Source organism: Bicyclus anynana, chromosome 3, assembly GCF_947172395.1.
Source record: "Bicyclus anynana chromosome 3, ilBicAnyn1.1, whole genome shotgun sequence".
NCBI lineage: Eukaryota > Metazoa > Arthropoda > Insecta > Lepidoptera > Nymphalidae > Bicyclus > Bicyclus anynana.
Window position 1 is genome coordinate 13266656 of NC_069085.1, and position 26013 is coordinate 13292668.

A 26013-nucleotide genomic window follows, 5' to 3' on the forward strand; every position below is an offset into this window, starting at 1 on the left:
TACTTAAAACATCGATATACATTCTATCATACAAATCAAGGGCGGGATATGTGAGTAGATATTTCATAAAAGTATATGTACTTATTTTACTTTGTGGCAGCAAATTGATTAATTCATTTTAACATTAGCTACCTATTTCATGTTTGTTTGTATAAGTATTTTCTCATTAGTGAGAGCATCTAGAAAGCGTTAAGAGAAGCTAAATTTAGCATAATATCATACATGACTAGAGTTAGCAATATTAAGGCAAAAATGTCTTCAAATATCATAAAAAGAAATACCTATATTACAAAGCACAAAGCTATTGCATATTAAAATTATTTGTTTTCAAGGCACTGTAATATAATTATTTATGCCACTGTCATGTAATGAGGTCATTGTATGACTGATTTATGTGCGGTGTGCACAGCACAAGTGTATTGTAATAATTGTTGTGGGTATAGAAGAATTTCCTTGCGCTGGACGAGACTATGTTTTTAGTTTTTTTTAACTTCATGGGTGGGTTTTCTATTGAATTTAATAACTGATTTAATGCAGATGAAATTAAAATGGCGCGCAAATAGTACGTACGTTGTTTACGTTCCGTCAGCCACGCAACGCGAACTCTTAAATATGAAAACTTAAATATGGAAACGTGAATTTTTGTAGTCATGGACAAATTTGAAAATTAAAAAAAAATCATTGTAGCACAGCTGTGGTAATGAATATTAACAAACGACCTGTAGGAATGAATAGCTTTGTATTATGGTTTCAAATTTTATATCGAGTAAATTACGAAATGGGAGTGGAAAAATATTTTGTCATATTGATATAGCTACCTAATGTCTATTTTATACACTTTCATTTATTTAGATGCCTACATGGTCAGTGTCAATAATAGGGATGATGACATTTTTTTTAAATTGTATATAAATTAAGAGTATGCTAATATTAAAGCAATTTTGTAAAAGTAACAGGGTATCTGCGATCATTACTTTCGGAGCTACAGGGATTTAAAGCGTCAGATTTGCGGCGCTGCCGCGGATCCCTGAAAAACGCCCCATACAAAATGGTACGATCTTATGACGTCGACGACGTAGGTAATTAATGATCGTTAGATTTGTATGGGCGTTTAAACAAAATGACTAATATCTTTGTTATTTCTGCGTTTATGTTTATAGTTCATTTATTAAAAAATGTCACATTTAATGTAAGGAAGCTAAAACTGTATGAATTTCATCTAATTACGATAAAATATTTTTATTTATTATCCAGTCAATCTTTGCTTTTTATGTATAAATTAGTTAACATTGACCTTATTTACCCGAATGTATCATTAAAATCAATATATTCAAACCTAGTCATCATCCCCTTTATTTTACTACAAAGAATTTGTTCGAAATACAAGCACGGTTGCAAAATTTTGCAATTTAATATAGTCGTTAATAAATTCTCTGAACTGAACTGGTTTGATGGTATTTTCTAAAAAAAAAAATGGCGGAAAATAACAAAATAATTTTTATAAATTACAATATGTCGCATTATTACAATATTGCTTACTTATAAAAAGGTATGCTTCTATTATTTCATACTTTAGTTAACCACTGTTACATCAGGTTTACATTGAAAACTTACATTAGGAGCTCAGGCCGATAAAATATAATAATAAATAACCTCAAAAGAAATTTCTGGATATAATAGAACACAAGAAAAAATCTCTTCATTTAATTCCTAAAAATAATACATTTGTATATGGGAATATACCATGATAAACATGATTATAATCGTTTTAGTAGTTTCAGAGATTAGCGTGAACAGATTAACAAAATTATAAAATAATAATGACTTGTTTGCCTCAAAATGCATAAGAATTTTATACACGACCATCATTGATCAGTTGGATGCGCTTCATATACGCAAAAATGCACTGCCTACCCTAAGGGTTCATTACGAACCTAGATTAAGGAAGGAATAGGCTACTTGCCTCTTTTGTAAATAGTGTTTAAAATGAATTATGAAAGTATTATAAGCTATATTTTATTTTGTCCCGTCAATAATAACCAGCAAAAAAAAAATAATATTAATGAAAAAATATCTACGTAAAATTTTTTCGCCGAAACACAACACATTAGCAAGTGACGTCATTCATAGAGATAACAACGTGATTGGCGTTTGCAGTGATGTGATATATCACGTCACCGCAAGCGCCAATCACAAACCGATGGCTTGTAGCGAATAACGTTAGTTTAATATGTTTGCGGTGACGTGACAAAAATACAATTTTGTTTTATAAAAATATTACAAATTACAATTACAAGATTATTTTCACAAATAAAAATCTGATTAGAGTTTCTAGGCGTCTAAGCTGCCTGTATGCAAAAATCTTCTTAGTTTTGTACAGCAGGCGAGTAGCCTATTCCCCATTTTGTACGATTTGTACGTATAGTGCATTCCCTAGTTAAAATACTTGTGCAGGGCACTGTCATTGATCGGGTAATTTCAAATATATGCGCTCCTTAGACAAACACTATACAACTTTATTATATTAGTATAGATAGAATATAAAACAATGTAGGCATATAATTTACCTACTTATTCTATAATAAACAAATATATAACATAAAATGCTTTTAAATTGCATAAATTAACATACAGTCAACATATGTATTACATAAAATAATATATAAAACATAAGATTGTGATGTGATGTGAGTTCTATAGCTTGGCAACTTCGTTCGTAACATTCCCGCTGTAGCGAGCGGGGCGGGGGCGTGTAGCGATGAATGAAAGACCCACGACGCCCGCATATCATGGGAGTGTTATCAACTAACTTGCCTGAATATAGTATAACATACTCTTACAGTTCTCCATACAGCAGTAAGGCGACATTTTCATAGAATCTCGAATTCGTCGTCCGAATCATCAAACTGTCTATCGACTTCTTCAAATTCTGCAAAAAATATAATGACCATTATAAATTATGTAAGACCCGTGGTAGCCCAATGGATATGACCTCTGCCTCCGATTCCGGAGGGTGTGGGTTCGAATCTGGTCCGTGGCATGCACCTCCAACTGTTCAGTTGTGTGCATTTTAAGAAATTAAATATCACGTGTCTCAAACGGTAAAGGAAAAACATTGTGAGGAAACCTGCATACCAGAAAATTTTCTTAATTCTCTGCTTGTGTGAAGTCTGCCAATCCGATATGGGCCAGCGTGGTGGACTATTTGGCCAAAAACCTCTCATTCTGAGAGGAGACTCGAGCTCAACAGTGAGCCGAATATGGGTTGATTAAGATGATAAATATTACCGATACACTCACGAATAAAATTTGTAGGACACTGTTGCTGTTAAGTTGTTTAACTATTAAATAAGGAACAGTAAAAAAACTCCCCTCCTACCAAGTTGCGTCAGTAACGAGGTTATTGAAAGTTGTTTTGTTTTTTTACTGTTGCTTAATCCATAGTTATACAACTAACAGCCACAATGTCTTACAAACTGCCGAAAATAACATCGCAAATAATGTACATTATCACGTCCTGACGCTCAGAAATTTTTGTTACCTGGTAACCCAGTTAGCTACCAGAATCAAGAGTTTTCGTAAAAAAAAAAAAAAAAAGTTAAGCTACTCACGGAAAATTAAAGTAAAAAAAAAACCATACATACAGCCGAACGTAGAACCTCCTCCTTTTTGGAAGTCGGTTAAAAATGCACCAGGGATCAGGATCCCTGTGATGAAAACACTAGCCCTGGGGCTATTAGTGTTGTCTACTTAGGACAGTAGGTATAATAATCTGCGAAATATAACTGACGCTGTATTTACCTACCTGTAAAAAGTGTGGTGTTTTGTAAATCTATATCGTTGGTGCAAGGTCCCCAGTGCGCCGGGCGTTTATCACAGATCTCAAACAGCGGTTGACTCTCTTTCATTAACTTCGTTTCTATGGTTTTACACAACTCGTCGAAATCACTCCTCGTCCGACACAGGAAACACTGAAAACGTTTATAAAAAATCAAAACAAAGCTAACAAAACCTTATTAACTTATTTGTACAGGTATGTAGTTATATTATATTCGATTACGATTTCGATTTCATCTACAATTAATGTCATTGAGGTACTATCGTAGACTAAAAATTCTTCAAGTTAAGCTTATTGGGTTGTTCCCTACCGATGGTTAAAAAATCTCGAGTCATGTAATTCTCTTAGTCATATTTCCTAGATTTCCTGTACTAGTTATCTTTTTTTCTTTATTAGAAGTTATGGTAAATGCTCCCCAGCACCCTGTATAATATATATATATATATATATATATATATATAATTAATACTTATTACAGTAAGTAAGTATTAATTATATATATATATATACTCACTACTTGATGAACACCCCTCGTAATATTGTATGATCTTGGAATGCATTAACTTTGTTGTTGAAAGAAATTATTATTAACTAGCCGACGCCCATGACTTCGTCCGCCCTTAGACCTCTTTACTCCAGCCCTTACAGTAGTATCGCCGTAAAAATGGAGTAACATTTCCCCTTCACTGCTCTGCTCCTATTGATCGTAGCGTGATGAAAAGTATACTATAACCTGCCCAGGAGTATGAAGAATAATTGTATCAAGTTTCGTTAACATCCGTCGAGTACTTTTTGTTTCTACAACGAACATACAGATAAACAGACAAAAATTTTACTGATTGCATTTTTGGCATCAGTGTCGATCACTTATTACCCGCTGATAGTTACTTTGGAAATATATTTCATGTACAGAATTTCCTCTACAGATTTATTATATGTATAGATAGTTAAACCGTTGTCTTACTTACCACAGCAACAGAGGGGTCCATAGAGAGCATGGGTATTCGCGAGGCGTATTTACAGTGGTATGTGCAGTCCATTTCTTTCTGCTCATCACTCAATTTATTCTGGAAATACACATTTACATTCATAATACAATTATTTTAGCAATGATTGAATGATTTGACGGATTCCGTAGCACAGTATCATGCGCTGTGGATTTACAAGACGGAGGTTCTGAGTTCGATCCCCAGCTTGGTCAATAAAGGTTTTCTTAATTGGTCCTGTTCTGGCTGGTTAGACGCTTCGGCCGCGGCTAGTTACCACCCTACTGGCAAGGACGTACCGCCATGCAATTTGGCGTTCCAGTACGATTTCGTGTAAAACCGAAAGGGGTGTGGATTTTCATCCTCCTCCTAACAAGTTAGCCCGCTTTCATCTTAGATCGCATGATCACTTACCATCAGGTGAGATTGTATTCAAGGGCTAACTTGTAACGAAAACAAAATGGACACTTTAGCTAATCCTTTATTAATCCGTGATAGGTACTATAATCTGGCAAGTTCGTTGATAACACACCCATAATATGCGGGCGACAGGGGGAATACAGCGCGGGTGTGAAATCGTGCGTTCAGAGAAGTGACGAGCATCAGTCGTGAGTTTTCATTTATCGCTACACGCCGGGGGGATTATGATTGACATATTGGGAGTGTTACGAACGAAGTTGCCAAGCTATACGACTGTCGTTACCTCAACTAGTCCTGACCGCTGCGTGGTGTGCGGGTCCAGGTAGATGACTTCGTCGCCGACGCAGCCGATGAGGTACAACGCCTGGTTGGGCTTGCCGCCTATCACGCCGATCGATTGCGACAACTCGAAGCATGTCTGACAAAAAATTATACATAAAATGATTAAATTATTATATTTTTTATTTTTTAATTATGCAGACTCAGAAAAGATTACAAAAATAAGAAAACTAAAGTCGAACAAAGGGTATGATTCACAACATTTGTCAGGACAACTTAATTAATAAATCAAACTGTAACCAAAATAAGACCCTAGAATGCCAGAGAATGACCTTGAGTGAAGTCACGCACTTGTCAACGTTGTGTGTAGGGTTAAAGGCGCCTTTGACAGATATCTAACACTCCCCTTTTTCACTCTCCCCGCCTATCCCAAGTAACCCATAAAGAATTTCACAACAAGAGATGTGGACGGCTCGAACGCCACGAGCACACTAAAGCCGTCCGTACCACATGTCGTTGCAACGAGGCAATAACATTAGGATGTATTTTTAATAATGCAATAACAATAACTCAACAAGGTAGTGCTTAACAGATGTTTTTAATGACCTTGAGTGAAGTCACGCACTTGTCAACGTTGTGTGTAGGGTTAAAGGCGCCTTTGACAGATATCTTACACTCCCCTTTTTCACTCTCCCCGCCCATCCCAAGTAACCCATAAAGAATTTCACAACAAGAGATGTGGACGGCTCGAACGCCACGAGCATACTGAAGCCGTCCGTACCACATGTCGTTGCAACGCGGTAATAACATTAGGATGGATTTTCAATGCAATAAAAATTCAACAAGGTAATCCTTAACAGCTGTTTTTATTAGATGGTAGATGCAGTTTAAAAGTGTGGTACATATCTGAGGGGTTTAATTTTGGGAATCTTATATGAAATTAATTGGAAAAATTCCATTTAAATATTTACCTTTATTCCATCAACATAAACTGGATTAATTTCACTAAGTCCAAGTCTGAGGGGCACTATTAACAAGAGAGGCATCCAATCTGACACTATCAGGTTGTCCGGAGTATCTGAGGTGTCTCCTCTATCATTGTTCACTATGCACTGTTTTACTGCAATCAAAGACAAGTTAAAATTAAAAAAATTTGAAAAACCTTGAGGTCCCAACAGTAATGAATAGAAAATATAAATATCTAGAAATAATATACTAAGTAGGTAATTTTTCACCTGCCATAACTGCTGAACAAATTTTCATGTAACCGCTGCTGGAAAGCCAGCTTTCAAATTAGTTCACTTGTTCAAAACAGACAAGTTATGTGATCTATTTTTACATATTAAACAGCTTGCGAGTCAACTTATGTTAATAGATAACTGCCACCCATAGTCCATTGCATTGCATAAATAATTGTTCATTTGTTAATCCATGAACGGTATGTCCTTTAAATAACCCCATAATTTAGAGGAAAACAGCAGCAGAAGCATCTTTTATTAGTGCTTATCACGGCCAATGTTCCTGTGCACACCACTGCATATTTATAACAGGTATTGATAGTATGATAAGCAATTGCCAAAGGCACCATCAAACCAGATAGCTAATTTAGAAATTTCATATTTACCTAATTTATAAATGTAATGTATCTCTCAAATATAAAACATGCACAAGAACTAATACTCACAAATATCTTCTTTCACTACAGTGTTGTCGAGTGCAACGTGTATCACTAATGAGCTCCATTTATCATATACAACTAGTTTTCTGAAAACACAATTTATCGAAAATTATTATTACTATAGGCATTAATTGTTAACTAAATATTCATGAGCAGAGAAGAAAAATTCTCTGCATGCATAAAGTCTGCCAATCTGCATTTGGTGGACTATCAGCCTAACCGCTCTTATTCTGAGAGGAGACTCAAGCTCAGTGAGTGAGCGGAGAAGGTGGGTGTTAATTGATTGTCAAGGAAATCCTTTCCTTACTTTATACCTTCCTATATACCTATACTTATCAGTGGTGAAGGATGAAAATTCGACAAAGGCAAAGGCGTCCTAAAGAAAAGGAAATTCATACTGCTTGATACAACTCTGGTTTCTCATACATCCATACATTACAATAATGAATATGAATGTATGGATTTTTAAAAGGTAACCTGATAAGAAGCGACCTGTGTGGACTGCAGATACTTTTTTATATGATTTTAACAAAAAAAAGCAACTGATGTTGTAGTCATAAATTATCTTTATTCTACTATTGAAAATTGATAAATTTAGACCAACAATTTCCTACTTTACATCCTTGTAACATACATACCTATTTACTTAATGACCCTTTAATGGTATTACTCAAGACAGTAGAATTAATAACTGGATCAGCTCACTAGCTCTAATAGGTTTCAATTTGATAATTAATTTTCATTTCGACATTGCAGTTGCATGTTGAAACTATACCAAATATATATACCCATGATTGTTTTTTTTTACTTACAACAATTTATTTAACAGAACATATTTTGTTTTTTTAAACTACATAATACATATAAATAATATGTAAAAAATTTCATGGAATCCTACAAAAATTTTCTTTTTATTTATAACATAAAATGTATGAATTAAAAAAAATATTAACACATTAGGTGATTGTTTATTGGTTAAATAAAACTTGCAACTACATAAAATTAACTACTAACTAGCCAACTGTTTAAATAAAACATGACTTTCATATTATTTCATATTTCTTTCAAATAATTTACATCTTGTAAGCTAATAGGTTGGTTGTGTAACTGTTGAAGGGAAGCTTGTCTGCTTATAATATTACAAACATTACTCGTGTAACAATATTCAAATCTCTTTTCAGTACAAATCATTTAATGATTGAAATATTCACAACACATTTATTTGTAACTAACAGAGTCCCAGCAGTTTCACCCACATAATTCCCTTTCTGTTGGAATATAGGCATAAAATTTAGCCTATTTTACTCACAGATAATGTAGCTTTCCATGGGTAAAGAAGTTTTTAAATCAGTCCAGTAGTTTCAGAGTCTATTCAATGCAAACAAACATAAAAAATTATCATATATTTTCTCTTTATAATATTAGTGTATTTAGAATAGAAACTCTTACTTGAGTACTTGTGCAACAGTATTGGGTCCGAACCACTGGCCCACATCCTTTCCCTCACATGCACCCATGAGAGCAACTTGGTGAATTGAATATGGAGCTTGTTTCCTCTCCTCAAACCTTTGGACTATTTTCAAATATGTTGGATCCCTGAAGATATAGCAATAACTATATTTAACCTTTGATTAAACAATTTGATTAGAGATGAGTTAGTCCTGTGCAAGTGGAAGGACACAAGAAGAGAGGAAGGCCAAAGAAGAGATGGTTGGATTGTCTGAAAGAGGACATGTGTGTAAAAGGAGTGGATGATGAGTTGACGAGTAATAGAGACAAATGGAAAAGATTGACATATTTTTCCGACCCCCGCTTAAGTGGGATAAGGGTAAGGAGATGATGATGAGATAGTCCTGTCCATGAAGATGGATTCAGAAGGCTTAGGTTCAAATCTGGTCTGAGGAATGCACCTCAAACTTTTCAGTTACATACTTTTTAAGAAAATAATCATGTGTGTAAATGGTGAAGGAAAAACATAGTGAGGAAACTTGCATACTGAGAATTTTGTTTTTCTATGTGTGTGTATAGTGGTGGACTATTAGCCTAATCCCTCTCATTCTGAGACATGACTCATGCTCAACAGTGAGCAGAATATGGGCTGATAATGATGATAATGCTGAAAGCCTATTGTTATAGTTATACCCATACATTACAATAGCATTTCGTTCAGTCTTTTAGGGGTACAGACATAACTTTGTAATTTGAAAGAGGGTTAAAAACTGAGGAAGACCTGTGTACCTAGTTTCTGGCGTCCACACCCAGTCAGACGAAAGATGAACCCTGACTAGTGCTACACCGAGCACCATCTGTCCGCATCGCAACATACAACCCCATCCTTTGTCCGACGTCAAACCCTCGTCTCCTATAGGCACAAATCCTTTTCTGTACGTACACCATATTATAGAACTTATATCGCGCCTAATACGATCCAAATCTGAAAAGAAAAGACAATTGAAACTAAACAGTTTTCTCTATATATTTATTGTATGTTTCTGCAAATATTACATTGAATTACCTTGGATTGCGCTATATTTTTTCCCTAATATCCACACATTATCCTTTGTTTTAGGAATATCATCAGGCTCGACATTGTTTCCGTCAGGCGAAAGGTAACATATATCAAACATGGCATCCATCTTCGGGCATATTTTTTCTTACACTCTTAAATTTAACTTATTACGGATTTGATAATGTTTATTAATTAACATAACCCTGAGCAAAACAGCTGACAAAGAAATTAATTTAAAACAAGTCACGGCGTAGAATTTGTTGTTTTGTAAACATGTCATTTGTCAAGAGTTCGACCATAGAGTAGAGTAGGATCAAGTATCTAATAATCTGTGAGTAGGATGTATGTTCGACAAAAGAAGATTTAGATGCTTCACGTCAAAGAATATATTCGGTACGGCTTTAGATTAAAGGCATATTATAACATACTAGTGTTCTGCATAGATATATAACTACCAGATGTAGCCCTAAAGTGACTTTGGATTCTAGAGCGTGACAGGCTTATGTCACTCGGCTTTTATTAAATAGGGACACGAGATTTTTTTTTGTCACTTTCAGCATGGTCGATTTTTTTGTTTGGCAAACGTCGAATGTTTGATTGATGGTTGACAAACACAACACGTATCCAAGCAGTTATTTAATTTTTAGTAAATTGAGTATTATGTGGTACAACATTGCGGTTACGATATTAATTTATAAGTTATTGTGCTATGGTGGGGTGTTGTATTTTAGGCTGCAAAAGCCGTAGTGAGCGGAAAATCGAAGGAATTACATTTCATTAGTAAGAAACCATAAACTTCTTTGAATGATAATATATAGCCTACATTTGTTGGAATTCGAAGCTAATTGAATGTGATAAGCGTTAACTAGAGTATCTTCAATGGCAATATTTCGTATTTCGCTATATTTCAAAACCTAACCTTTTCTTTATTTACTTCAAATGTGACCATGTCCCACCTATTAAACTACCACTAAAATAAAAGAATTAAGTAATTTTTGGTAAGACGCTGTAACTAATTCTTAATAAAGTAAAGATTACACTCTTTACCACGAGTCTAAGATGTATGGCAACATTTTGTTATGATGCCTAAACGTGTGCTATTAATCTATACTAATATTATAAAGCTGAAGAGTTTGTTTGTTTGTTTGTTTGATTGAACGCGCTAATCTCAGGAACTACTGGTCTGATTTGAAAAAATCTTTCGGTGTTAGATAGCCCATTTATCGAGGAAGGCTATAGGCTATTTATTATCCCCATATTCCTACGGGAACGGGAACCACGAGGGTGAAACCGCGTGGCGTCAGCTAGTATTTAATACTAGAGGATATGCTCGATTTCCCCCGTATAAGTAGTTCCCGTTCCAGTAGGAATATTGGGATAAATAGCCTATGTGTTATTATAGGTTATTTGTGTGCCAAAATTTGGGGAAATCTGTTTAGTAGTATTTGCTGAAAGATTACAACAAACATACACTCACGAACTTTCACATCTTTAGTATCAAGAAAGATTAGCTGAAAGTTTAAAAGCCTGTGCTCCTACCATAGGTAAGAATTGTAGGCAATGGACTGATATCATGTTATGATTTAAGTTATCACCGAAAACACAATTAAATTATACAAAGTTCTTTTATTATCTGAAAGAATCTTACTTTTTAATATATCTGATCCTATTTATCGTAGTAGGACTTCATTTAATTATATTTGCAGATTATCCCAAAAACGTGTAAATAAATGTGTATGGCAACATTTTGTTATGTAATTTATGAATGCAAGTGTAGTGTACATAATAATATAATACACACGCACACTTATAACCTTACATAAGGCTGTCTCACGGGCGGCCACGCGATGGCTACGTCTAGTTGTTCTAAGTCTATGGTGTTCTGTGATTAGTGAGACGTAGTATCCACAGATACATACGTAGTATCTGTGACCTCTCCTCTATAATTTTGTGTCATTTGTGTGTAGTCTATGATTGTATTTAATTTATTTATTTTCTGTTTTCGTTTTCGTTTTCTCGTGGTTTACTAGATGAATTTTAAATTTAAATACAAAACTTGTGTGTGAAATAAATAGTAAACACTAGTAGAGAATAAAATGGAATCCAGCCATTTAGATTACGTGGCCCAAGCCTGCATGGATTTATCTGAAGCTATAACAAGTGCAAGCAATGAAGTTGAACGAGAAACTCTCATTATAAACCACATGAAGAAGGTTTGGGCAGTTGTTCCGCCTGTAGAAGACTTTAAAAAAAGTAATAAATTTATATAAAAATTAGATCCTGTAATATTTATTATTTGCTAACTATTAAAACTAATTTTATGATGGATATCTTTTTTTCGAGAGTACAAATTTTAACGATATATTCTGGTACACCGGCGATTACAAAATATCATCACTATTAGCATAATATATTAACGGTCGATTATACGGCCAGGCCTCTTTTCAAGGGGACGGGATTTGGAGCTTACACTACTCTTCTATTATGTGGGTTAACAGGCTACTAAATAATGAATTTGTTTTTTTTAATCATTTATTTAATTTTACCAGTGTACTGTAACCATCACAAACCTTTTTCCACTGGCATTAAGCCAACCATAGTGTTTTTGGGCTGGTCTAAGCTACAAATGAAGTTCAATCCTCTATGATCGGTTATAATTTTGCCTGTGTCCTGCAAATTAAAGCCCAGCAGCTCGTTATTTTTGTGTCATCCCATGTCTGATGAGACAAAATATTGAGAGAAGGTGATTGAATGTCATACATCTGTCAGAAATGCAAACTCTGAGTGGCCGGATTTCAATGCTACTCACCATGTTATTTGACTGACCATGAGAATAAAATAAATATTTTTAGGTAATTTTTAATCTACAAATATCTTTTGTCATAAGCCAGTTAAAAGGGTCACACTTAAGTATTAACCTGATCACCTGATTACCTATTTTTTTTAATTATAAGAGCTTTTGTTCAGGGATACCATGACCTTATATAAAACAAGAAAAGTGTACAGGCAATTGGAGGTAAAATTATATATGTGAGGTCAAGACCTCAGTTTAATGGATCCTCCACTGGCTTTCCTCATTAGATTTTAATTGTCAACTGTATGTTCAATTACTTTGAAAAGCTATTCTTATTACAATGTAATTATTATCTTGTTTTATAGATTTGGAATGGGTTAATGTTGCTGAACCTATTTCTCTAACACAGCATTGCTCAGAGAAGATTGTAGTGCTGGACTTTTGGACATACTGCTGTATTAATTGCTACCATGTTCTTCCTGACTTAGTGCATCTAGAAAAAATATATAAACCTGATAGTGGGCTTGTTTTGGTATGTATTTTCTTTTTAGCTGACTTGATATTAAACTATAAATATGAAAATCTTTCTATTATTTAGTTACTTTGTTGTAATTTTAAATAAGCTGTATTTTACCTATAATGCCATATGAATGGCACATACTTGGGTAAAACTATGGAGTAAAGCTAGTATAGAATATAATTATGGTTTCAATGAAATATTATTTTACTATACCTTATTATTGTTACTTATCATCGTGACATTGTTTACTCAATAAATAACTTACACACTAAATTTTTTGCAATCAGGATAGGAGCTTTTTTAAGAAATAATGTATACAGGTTTTCCCAAAATTAATGCAGAAAACGCAAATGAATGAAAATACAAACAAATTTGTATAGATTTGAAAAAATCCTTAGGGTGTTTAAGATAATTTTGTTTACGGTTTTTTTTAATTTTTCTACCTTGAATCAATTTTTTCAATGCTGTAATGAAGATTTAAATGTAAATTAAATTAAGGCTCTGTGAATACTAAAAGAAACAAAATATTTTTTTTAGATTGGTGTCCACTGTGCAAAGTTCAACAATGAGAAGAATTCTGCTAACATATTGTCAGCAGTGCATAGGTATGATATACATCACCCGGTTGTCAATGACGCTGACAGTTCTATGTGGGAAGCTCTGGGAATCAGGTGTTGGCCCACTCTACTTATTTTAGGTTTGTTCTATAAATTTTTTACTAGAGTAGCTATGGAAAATGTATCAATGACAAAATAGTGGACATCTGCGGGCTATATCACAAAATCCTTTCTTAGCAGACATCTACTAACTATATATAGACTATCTCCCTGCCAAATTTCATCCTTCCACATCAAGCAGTTTTCCCTGACTTTAACAGAAGTTTATCTTTTATTAAACAAACTGCTGAATTAAATTTCGTTTTTTTTAACGTTAATAATCATTTGTTAGGTATAAGTGAACTGACTACTGAAATTTACTCGAAAGCCAGTCCTTAACCATGGTCTAATGTGGCTCACTAAATATATCTTACTAGCGAACGCCCACAACTTCGTCCGCGTGGAATTCAGTTTGAAAAGTAGCCAATGTGTCAATCCAGAGTAAAATCTATTACCATTCCAAATTTCAGCCAAATTGCTTCAGTAGCCGCAGCGTAAAGGAGGAACAAATATACACACTTACACACAAACTTTCGCTTTATAATATTAATGTGATTTACGTTATTTCAGGTCCGGCAAATAAGCCACTTTTTATAATAACTGGTGAGGGACACAGAGACGAGTTGGTGTGGTACGTCGGTTCTGCCCTGCGACACTTCGCGCCTCGCATCTCAACAGCTCTACTGCCTATATCTATCAACGCACATGTGAAAGCCACAGAGGACGACATTCTCTATTTTCCTAGTAAGGTTTGTGTTATTTAAACAAAAGCCTTAATTTTAGTAAGTACACATATTTTTAACAAAATACAATAATCTATACTAATATTATAAACAGGAGAGATTTCTTTGTTTCTTTTGTTTGTAGCGAAATCAAAATTACTAGAGCAATTTTAACCAATTTTCCACCAACAGAATGCTACATTATCTATAAAGTAAATAGGCTTAAGTAAAATACCCATATTCCCTTGGGAATAAAGCTATTTAATAAGCATACTCATATCTTTAAAATCACAAAATATTGAATATCGCTTGACATACAAAGATGACTTTTGGTAGGGAGGCAGTTTGTAGTAAACAGACATTTGGCTAAGAACAAATTTTGCCATAGGGCCAGATTAAGAAGGTCTAAAGGCGGACGAAGTCGCGAGCGACTCCTAGTAATAATATAAAAACTATACCTTGGCAACTTCGTTTGTAACACTCCGAATGCGGGAGCAGGCCGGGGGGCTTGTAGCTATGAATGAAAACTCTACGACTGACGCACCTCACTTCCCCGCAAGCACGATTTCACACCCGCGCAATCTTTCCCCTCGTCGCCCGCATATCATGGAAGTGTCATCAACGAACTTGCCAGACTATAGTCAAATTTGTGAGCACATTTTCTTTTTAAATTCCAGCTAGCCTTGAATCCATATTATCGAGGTCGTGGAGAGGAACCGTTCCTTGCAATAACTGACACGGGCCACCATCGCCTGCTATTGACAGACTGCTCTGGGATAGTTGTACGCATCATCGGCGGTACCGAACCCGGCTTTAAGGATGGCAGTATGTATCAATCCACTTGATCAATTCTTTGTTATAACTATTTTTATTTTACAATTGATTACTATCAAGTTAATTTTCTGTATTAGCTGAACCGTTATTTTCTTATGATTAGTACCTAAGCCCTACAATCCCAATTTTGAAAATACTACCGTAACTCACATACAAAATTTCACTCCCCCTTCATCAACATGTAATATGAATATCCAAAAAACGTGAAAGGTATCATAATCAATGAGGAGTTTCCTTAACTGACCTGCTTCTTCATCGCCAGACCCCCTAATACAGTCACAACCAATCTAGGTGGAAAGTTCTCATCAATACAAATTTTTCAAGTCCAAACACAAGGTAGCTACTGTGACCCGTCGTGGAGTTCCCTAAACTGTCCTTCGTCTTCATCACCAGACCCCTAATACAGTCACAACTAATCGAGGTGGAAAGTTCTCATCAATACTGTCGACAGTGCACCTGATGGGGGTCGACCAACACTGCGCTTTCTTGTGCGGGGTCACCATTCCAGCACCTTGGGACTCCAACGGCCATCGGCTTTTTCGAACTATGTGCCCCGCCCATTGCCACTTCAGCTTGTTCCATATAAAATGTACCATTCCATATTCACGGTTTCTGTATCTTTGACACATTTACAGAACGTATCCCCCGCGAATAAGGAGCTTTTACTGTATTGCCATTCGTAGAACTGTCGGAGGCGCGCTTCAACTCGCCGCAGGGCGTGTGCTGGCTCACGAGCACGGTGCTGGTGGTGTGCGACACCAACAACCACGCGCTGCGCGCCGTGCACCTGGACGAGGGCAGCGTCGAGGTGCTGGTGGGCAAGGGGGTCCAAGCCGCTGTGGGCGATCAAGGTATATGTTTTACTGTGTTGACATTAGTAGAACAGTGATGATGACAGTTTTTTAAATTGTATATAAATTAAGAGTATGCTAGTAGTAAAGCAATTTTGTAAAAAGAACAGGGTATCTGCGATCATTACTTTCGAAGCTACAGGGATTTAAAGGTTCAGATTTGCGGCGCTGTCGCGGTTCCCTGAAAAACGCCCCATACAAAATGGCACGAAATAATGACGTCGTAGGTAATGTAATGATCGTTAGATTTGTACGTGTGTTCAAACAAAATTACTAATATCTTTGTTATTTGTGCGTTTATGTTTATAGTTCCTGTATTAAAAATGTCACATTTAATGTATGGAAGCTAAAACTGTATGAATTTTCATCTATAATGAAATTTAATAGATTTTGAAATTTTATAATCTCATTTATTTTCCAAATATCCAGACAATCTTTGCTATGTATGTATAAATTAGTTAATATTGACCTTATTTACCCGAATGTATCATAAAAATCAATATATTCAAACCTAGTCATCATTCTCACTGTCGGAGGCACGCTTCAACTTGCCGCAGGGCGTGTGCCAATGAACTTTATGAGACTATATGGCAGCCTTCAAAAAAATCAATGAAAAGGACATAGTTACGATGTTATTTTTAGCTTTTTAGAGTATCTTTGTATTTGTTTAATTTTTTTTTCTTTTCAGGTGGCAAATGTCTCGGGCTGCAGGCGCTGTCGTCGCCGTGGGACATCCTGCTGTACTCCACCCCCGACCTGGACATGTCCGTGCGGCCCAACGTGCCCCTGCCGCCGCCGCCGCCCGGACAGACTGCGCCGGACAATGAAAATGAGGACAAAATCGAAGTGAAAGGTACATTTCATTTTTTAAATCGCTTAGTTGTGCATTTAGGTTAATAGTTCAAATATTGAATGTCACGTTTAATGTCAGGAAGCTAAAAGATTATAAATTTTCATCTAATTACGATAAAAGAATTTTAGTAGATTTTGTAATTTTATAATCCTATTTATTTTAGAAACATCCAGTCAACCTTTCTTTTTACATATTAATTATTTGATGTTTCATAAAAATCAATATATTCAAACCTAGTCATCATCCCCATTATTAAGTTATTTTTTAGATATAAGTAAATGAGCAACTCCCTTTGTTAATAATGTAAGATTTGTTTGTACTTTAGATATAGAGAAGCTGGACGAGAAACGCCGCGTGCTGCTGATAGCTTGCGCAGGCTCGCATCAGATCTGGGCGCTGTTCCTTGATAACACTATATGGTGGAAATATAAATCATTCTCTGAAGGTAAGCTTTAATATTTACTTGTAGTTGACGAAATGTGTGAGTGAAACGACGATGAGTGAAGAGAAATATAGACAAAATTTCGTCCAATGACGTCGAAGCTGTCCTAGTCCCATCTCTTTCGTAACAACGCAATGAATGTAAATACCAACATTGACCTCTTATAGCAAAAGGATGCACAATCATGTAGAAAATTTCATTTAAAAACTGGCCAATATTGCTTTGACAGTTTTAGAATTATTGGTAAAGAAAATTATACCTAAAGGCCTTTAAATATGGTCCAATATTCAATAAAAACCCGAATTCAGAGCAAATTCAACGTTAAGGATTGAGTTTAAGGTTGTTTTTGCAAATGCGGTTACTTGAATTGAATGCCAAGAAGTTGTGTTTGGCACTCATTGAGTGGGGACGTTTTTTTGGTTGTGCATCCACTTTTTAATAGTAGATCAATGGTTTGATACCTCAATGCCTTGTTCAAGTTTTTGTATAGCATACTACAACTAACATAGTCATAACGTTTATTCCAAATATATCAATGTACCAACTTTAACCTTGTTTTTTTGATGTATACATTAAACGCATGAATTAATTCAACGCGAAAGAAATCTCATTCGTCCGCCAGATGTTATAAAAAGAACCAATCAAGGTTTGCTTTGGTTTATTCAAATTAGACAACGTTACTAGGCTAGTACAGTTACGCAAGCAAATAAGTTATCGGTGACAAACAGTAACTTTAGCCACTTATATTTAAGACTAGCGGACGCCCGCGAATTCGTCCGCGTGGAAATCAATGTAAACTTTCAAGCCCTATTTCACCACTTTATTGAATAACATTATATTTCATATTTTTTTTATGATTTTTGAACAAATTTTTAAAACTGTAACTCTAAAAATTAAGGACTTTCCATACAAACTTTCAACTCACTATTTCACCCCCTTCTTATTTTATTTTCGCAGTAAAAAGTATCATATAACCTTCTCCGTATTATGGTCTCAAACCGAATGTAAGTTTCATTTTAATTAATTCAGTAGTTTCAGCGTGATGCCCGAATAACAAAAAAAAAACTAGGACAGACAAAAAGTCGAATAAAAATATTTTTAGCTTCAGTGTCGATTACTTAATGTTTTACAACAAAAATTTTCAAAATATCTTCAATGTACAGAGTTGGACCTTCTACAGTTTATTTTCTAAATATTTTCAATGTACTACAGAATTGGACCTGCTACAGTTTTATTATAAGTATAGATGTCCGTCAGGTACATGTATCTGCGTGGCGGGCTCGGGCGCGGAGGCGGCGAGGAACAGCGCGTACCCGCACACGGCGGCGTTCGCGCAGCCGTCCGGCCTGGCGCTGCGGCAAGGTGCGTACACCCACTAGCATAGCTGGGCACCGTTAATCAAATAGTTAACTTCTTTAATCGTTAATCCGCTACAAAACAACTTAGCTTCGTTAAACGTTAAAGCGTTACATTCCGGAAGAATTAACGCAAGTTAACGTTAATCGTTAATCCGTTAATATGACTGTGTAATATTACATTTTTATCGTTGTGTGAGATCACCATTGGAAAAATAAGGATGAGCACTGGGGAAAAGTGCCATAATTTGTTTTTTTGTTGATTTTATCTATATTTAACATAAATATAGTAATTTGTTGATTTCTTTGAAAAAAATAATCATTCATCATTTCTTACTTGTCTGAACCTGTTTTTCGCGTCGCGCGGTAAATAGTATTAAATAGCGGCATTGAATTAACGATTAACGGACTTCTGCATATTAACGGAAGCTAACGCGTCCGTTAACATTTTTAAAAGTTAACTTGAAAATTAATCCGTTAATCAAAATGTTAACTTCGTTAATTAACGATTAACGGATTAACGAGTTAATGCCCAGCTATGCCCACTAGGTACACCACGCGAGACCTGGCAGTGGCGGACCTTAATAGGCCGTACAGACTAGTTTAGTATTTTAGCCGAGTACGAACAAATTTTGGATTTACCGCCCAAAAATTGTTCGTACTCGACTAAAATACTAAAGTAGTCCGTAGTAGGCCTAAGGCCCAGTAAGCCTGAGCCTAGGGCGCGCAGATGTTAGGGGCAGCCAATTTGTGACAAACAACGTGGGAGGAACAAAAAGCAATGAAAAATAACTAACTAACCATACAGACTGTGGACCAAAAATTCAAGCGATACAAAGCTGACAATTGACTATAAATTAGAACATAATATAAGGAGATCTCGTATGGCAAAATTTCAGAAAAATCGATGTATTGTTTGTGTCTACTTAAAATCTATATATCTGTCTCATGTACACTAGTAATGGGGGGTAAGCAGGCAGTCTGTTAGTGTCGTTGGTCGAGGGCGGACGTGCGCTACTGACCATACGAGTGCAGTGGAGCCAGTGATTTCTGATACTTCTAGTGGCGACGAGGATGGGTTGTTTGCTAAATCAGTTGGCTAGGAGCGCGGGGTCTTCTAACAGGGGGGGAGGGGATATTTATTCATAAACCATCCATCCATCGAGGATTTTGTCGCGGCTACATTCATGACTATACATTCATGTGAAACGGATAAGCCGGGTAATGCAGACAAGAACATATAATTAAAAAAAAACGCTGTTTTAATCACGACAATTGAAAAATAAATCTTGTCACAATTGTTACAAGACATAAAGTTGCATAAATGTTTACGAAGTCTTTTTAAATACAATCTTAGAGACACGAGTTTCGCGCGATTATATGTAGCGTAAATGTCTGCATTGCGGACCCATTGCAGGGACTACGGTAACCGTTCGAAATAACCACAAGTAAACGTTTGACTAAGAACAATAATAAATTAGAAGAAACGAAATACAAAGTAAATAAGTAAAATGTAATGTAATGTAACCTATCGGAAAGCAGTTTTGAAACTGCAGGATCGACAATCGGTATCCTACTCGTATGTAACATCACGGTTCTGTATTCAACATCCTTAAAACATCGCATCGTCGTATGAGAGCCGGCCGAGGATGTGTATGAAAAGTTGCATTACAAATTGCAGGCAACAACCCGGAGATATTTATCGCTGACTCGGAGAGTTCGTCTATAAGACGGATGGCGCTTTCCACCGGGCAAGTGACCACCCTGTGCGGCGGAGACAAGAACCCTTTGGTAAGTATCTTTAATCCTACTTCCTTCCTACTAATATTATAAACGCGAAAGTTTATATGGATGTTTGGATGTTTGTTACTCTATAACGCCGGTACTACTGAAGCGATTTAGCTGAAATTTGAAGTGGAAATAGATTTTACTCTGGATTAACACATAGGCTACTTTTTGGAAAAATCCATGGTTTCCCGAGATTTGCGAAAACTGATGATTTTGATGATATGAATGTTTGTTACTCTTTCACGCCTCGACTACTGAACCGAATTAGTTGAAATTTGGTATTGAGATATATTATAACATGGATTAACACAAAGGCTACTTTTTAACCCGGAAAAATCCATGGTTTCCGAGGGATTTGTGAAAAACAAATTCCATGCGGACGAAATCGCGGGCGTTTGCTAGTAATTTATATAACTGCAATATTGTTAATCAATATAAAATGTTACTCAATAATGAAGTTTAAACACTAGTTAAAACAGAGGCAAGTACCCTATCTCGGATCCGAATAGACGAATGTTCTGCTACAACATTAGTAATGCAATAGGATATTCTCTTAACCAGAAAACTATGATAACTGTATAATTCAACTAGTTCAAAACCTGACAGATCTTGTGTTTAATATCAATTGATATTTTTTAATAAAAAGAATATTATAGTTTGGCAAGTTCGTTGATTACACTCCCATGATATGCGGGCGACAGGGGGAAAGACTGCGCGGGTTTGAAATCCTGCGTGCGGGGAAATGACGTGCATCAGTCGTGGGTTTTTCATTCATCGCTACACGTCCCCGGGCGTCGGTATCGGAAGTGTTACGAACGAAGTTTCCAAGCTATAACAAATAGCTATGCTTATTCAATATGCAATATTTAACTAAAACTACATTGATTCTTTTCAGAATCTCTTCGCATTCGGAGACGTGGACGACATAGGGGTCGACGCGAAACTGCAGCACCCCCTCGGGGTCGCGTACTGCGAGTCAACCAAAACGTTGTACGTAGCGGACAGCTACAACCACAAGATCAAGAAAGTCGACGTCGGACCCCAAAAAGTGACCACACTTAACCCAACCAAGATCGAGACAACCGAACCGGCGAAGTTCAACGAACCCTCCGGTCTCGCAATCACATCCGATGGCAAATATCTATACGTAGCGGACACAAACAACCATTGTATAAAGATACTGAATTTAGTGAAAAACGTGTGCCAAGAGTTCAGAGTTCGCCTATTGGATCACACTTTCACTGAGCCGGAGAATTTGATTTTGTACAAAAATGATTTGTTTGTGAACAAAAAGTGTGGTCACCTCATCATATATTTTGACGTCAGTTTGGATGGGGACGGCAAAAGGGTTAAGTTCACGCCCGGAGCGCCGCAGAACTGGCTTCTGTGCGTTCGTGACGAGACTAATAAAGACGTGACTGACGAGTTCGAGTTCATCAATTGTTCCTTCAAAGGGACGAAGTTACCCGCGCGAGTGGAATTGAAACTTAAAACTCGTTCTGATAAGACTCATTATCGCTTGTACCTCAGTTTCCATACAGCGTTGTGTGAAGAGGGCGCCTGTTTCGCGCACACGTTTACCGTCCGTTCGACTATATTAGTCCGAGAGTCTGTTAAGCCCGTGGAGTCGTATAAGATAACTTGTAAAGTGAACCCCCGTGTGGAAGCAAAACCTCCAAACAAAACGTGAAATAAAACCTCAATTTATAATGTATAATATTTTGGGTTTCGGTTACCGTAATTTAGTTTTGTAAATATGCAAATAAAAGTATTCATGTATCATAATATTCATTAACCCGTCAATGGTGATGCATGTGTCTGTGAGTGAGACCGAGTGATTTTAAAAATTCGAACGATTTTCATTGTGATTTTGAATATCTGCCGCATTACCCTTTCCCCATCCTCCACAAAACTTGGTTTTGGAATTTTGGTACCAACCCGGTCTGTGAGACCAGGGTCACTGTTTTTACTAAAGTAAACTTGTCATCGTTGAACCTAGTAGAATATTCGCATATGTTTTTGTTTTTGTTAGTAGAATGCCATTTTTGTTACTTTTATGTAAGTTACTGTTACCTAATTAACGATAAAGCTTGAAGTCATTTTAAATGACTTCAAGCCGCCAAATTTAAAAAATCATTTAAACAAATTTAAAAAAACATTCGTTTTTAAAATTTATAATTTGTTTACATTTATTGTTTGTGAATACATTACTACCCATAAATAAGTATTAATCTCAGTTATTGCAATATTTGCACAATAATTTTCAGAATTTACTCTGATTTTTTTTTTAATTTGGCGGGCGATTTCAGTCTATCATTAGCCAAACTCTAATAATTAGTAAAATTTCACTAAACGAGCAGTGATTAATTATCTTTGTTTGTGAAAAAATAAATAGTCAATATTTAAAACATTCTGAAAAATATTCCATTGAAAAACACGGTGCGTCGGATTGACATCAACGTTGGCGGGTTAATGTCAAACCACAAAACAGAGTCCTCGACTGTAAAGACAGTAAAGGGCGACTGTTTTGATTGATTATTGACTCTTCATTGATCATTATCAATTGCTAGATATAATATCCTAGACCAACGGATTAAGGTGCTCTCAGAGGCATGGGAATACTTAAACTTCCCAATGGGGATGATGACTAGGTTTGAATATATTGATTTTTATGATACATTCGGGTAAATAAGGTCAATGTTAACTAATTTATACATAAAAAGCAAAGATTGTCTGGATATTTGAAAAATAAGATTATAAAATTTCAAAATCTATTAAATTTTTTTTATCGTAATTAGATGAAAATTCATACAGTTTTAGCTTCCTTACATTAAATGTGACATTTTTTAATAAATGAACTATAAACATAAATGCACAAATAACAAAGATATTAGTAATTTTGTTTAAACGCCCATACAAACCTAACGATCAGCGAGCCAACGACGTCATTAAACCGTGCCATTTTGTATGGAGCGTTTTTCAAGGATCCGCAGCAGCGCCGCAAATCTGACCCTTTAAATCCCTGTAGCTCCGAAAGTAATGATCGCAGATACCCTGTTCCTTTTACAAAATTGCTTTGCTATTAGTATACTCTTAATTTATATACAATTTAAAAAACGGTCATCATCCCTATTCCGGGCTGAAAATTACTGGGCTGGCCTAAAAAGGCTGATAATGTTGGTGGTGTAATTAGAATTGGTGTAATTGGAATGCAACCCAGTGAGTGATTATAATTAATTCGAAAATTTCTGACTGAAAGTCGGATATTGTCTAATAAAATTTCCATTTGATTAGAAGGACTTTAATTTTACACCTGTTCAACCATAATGCACTTTTTTTTACATTATATAACATTTTCTTTGCACTTACTTAAAAAAATGTGGCACTGATTCATTATTTTTTTATTTTTATACTGGCAATAATAGTATTAACTTTAAGTTATAAAAATAATATTAGTTTAATTTTGTTTTAAGCATATATATTTTTGCTTCAGCAAAATATTTTTATTGTGTTGTATTTTATTAAATAAATTGATAACTTATAATAGCACCTTTCATTTAATTGAATTTTCAGCTGTGGCCATTAATTTAAACCTCAATGGCCTGAACTAACAGATTATCTCCTAGTAAGAGCTAGGTGACGTGATAGAGAGACGTGATAGCCCAGTGGATATGACCTCTGCCTTCGATTCCGGAGGGTGTGGGTTCGAATCCGGTCCGGGACATGCACCTCCAACTTTTCAGTTGTGTGCATTTTAAAAAATTAAATATCACGTGTTTCAAACGGTGAAGGAAAACATCGTGAGGAAACCTGCACGCCAGAGAATTTCTTAATTCTCTGCGTGTGTGAAGTCTGCCAATCCGCATTGGGTCAGTGTGGTGGACTATTGGCCTAACCCCTCTCATTCTGAGAGGAGACTCGAGCTCAGCAGTGAGCCGTATATGGGTTGATAACGACAAGAGGTAGGTATTCGGAACAGAGCTTGGAAGTACTGTAAAGCGGCTCGCGTTACTTGGTGCGTCAGAACTCTCGAAAGATTCCACGCAGGATCCTCAAATTAGACCTTAGACCATTAAAAAGAAAGGACCTGCCTCGTAAACCGTTACCCCTCTGTCAAAGATCAAGAATCAATGATCTAACGCGTTTATAAAAACTGTTGCTATAGAATCGATGAGTGAGTGAGATGATCATGTGAGTTTACCTCGTCCCCCTAAAAAAACGACAGACTTTTGTTGGTGAATTTGGGTGCAAAACAGGTCCATCCTTTTTAGTGGTCTAAGGTATCAGGTGACGAATCCTGGATATATGCGTACGAACCCGAAACAAAAAACCAGTCACGAGTTTGGGTGTTCGAAAATGAGTTAAAGCCAACAAAAATTGTTCGTTCTCGGAGTGTTGCAAAAACATGGTGGCCACGTTTGTCTCCATGGCCATGTTGCGACTATTCCTCTTGACGGACAAAGAACGGTTAATGCAGAATGGTATGCTAGCATTTGTTTTTTTTTGTTATTTTACAGGTTAGCCCTTGACTTCAATCTCACCTGATGGTAAGCGATGATGTAATCTAAGATAGAAGCGGGCTAACTTGTTAGAAGGAGGATAAAAATCCACATTCCTTTCGGTTTCTACACGACATCGTACCGGAACGCTAAATCGCTTAGCGGTACGTCTTTGTCGGTAGGGTCGTAACTAGCCACGGCCAAAGCCTCCCACCAGCCACAGCCATTTTTGTTTGCCACAAGTTGTTTCTGAACTCTGTAAAGAGAACTGCAACCGCTGCATCATCTTCCATCACGACAATGCGAGTTCTCACACCACGCACAGAACAAAAGAGTTTTTAAAGCAAAAAACAGAATTATTAGACAGACCGCCGTACAGCTCCAACCTAATGCGTTCTATAGTTTCCCTAAAATAAAGAATAAATTGCGTGGTCAGAGATTTTCATCACCTGAACTGTGGACGCCTACAAAACGGCCATTTTGGAGACCCCAACTTCCGAATGGAATGGTTGCTTCAATGTTTGGTTCTATAGTATGGAAAAATTTCGCGGAGAATACTTCGAAAAGCAATAAATACATTTTTAAATAGTAATGTTGTGTAACTTCCTTGATTCCCAAAATTTTCAGTACCACCCTCGTACCTACGATGTCGTGTAGAAACCGAAAAGGTGTGTGGATTTTCATCCTCCTAACAAGTTAGCCCGCTTCCACCTTAGACTGCATCATCACTAACTATCAGGTGAGATTGTAGCCAAGGGCTAACTTGTATAAAATAAAAAAAAGGTCTCAAATCAAAGTGCACTGAAAGAGCATATTGATGACATAACTGTGAGTGTAATTAATAATTTCATGACATACCTACGCAGGTTTTTCAAAATTTTTAATTTTTTAATATTTCATTTCGAGCATGCGAGAGTATGAAGCCTATAAACAAACGTTAGGTTGACTATTTTTTACCGTCATAACTCTTAGGTGGGTATGCAGGTAGA

At 36.0% G+C, this 26013-nt stretch overlaps 2 protein-coding genes across 3 annotated transcripts; one reads left to right on the plus strand and one right to left on the minus strand.

The window, feature by feature from the left end:
- LOC112058307 (cysteine protease ATG4B) lies at positions 1-10005 on the minus strand. The gene is made up of 9 exons (XM_024099028.2): positions 9717-10005; positions 9440-9635; positions 8651-8797; positions 7208-7287; positions 6495-6643; positions 5528-5662; positions 4807-4905; positions 3806-3971; positions 1-2929 (listed from the first exon to the last, which is right to left on the minus strand). Exons 1-9 carry the CDS (start codon positions 9835-9837, stop codon positions 2871-2873), a joined length of 1152 nt encoding a protein of 383 aa, XP_023954796.1. The 5' UTR covers positions 9838-10005; the 3' UTR covers positions 1-2870.
- Positions 10006-10291: 286 nt separating this feature from the next.
- Positions 10292-24069, plus strand: LOC112058269 (NHL repeat-containing protein 2). 2 transcript variants are annotated; one of them, XM_052891307.1, is made up of 11 exons: positions 10292-10490; positions 12870-13036; positions 13562-13721; positions 14251-14429; positions 15080-15227; positions 15920-16087; positions 16776-16940; positions 17266-17385; positions 18640-18744; positions 20419-20528; positions 21421-24069. In XM_052891307.1, exons 3-11 carry the CDS (start codon positions 13673-13675, stop codon positions 22213-22215), a joined length of 1839 nt encoding a protein of 612 aa, XP_052747267.1. In that variant the 5' UTR covers positions 10292-10490; positions 12870-13036; positions 13562-13672; the 3' UTR covers positions 22216-24069. The 2 variants fall into 2 exon arrangements, with proteins under 2 accessions (XP_052747267.1, XP_023954749.1); XM_024098981.2 differs by lacking the exon at positions 10292-10490 and adding an exon at positions 11630-11963.
- The last annotated feature ends 1944 nt before the right edge of the window (positions 24070-26013 follow it).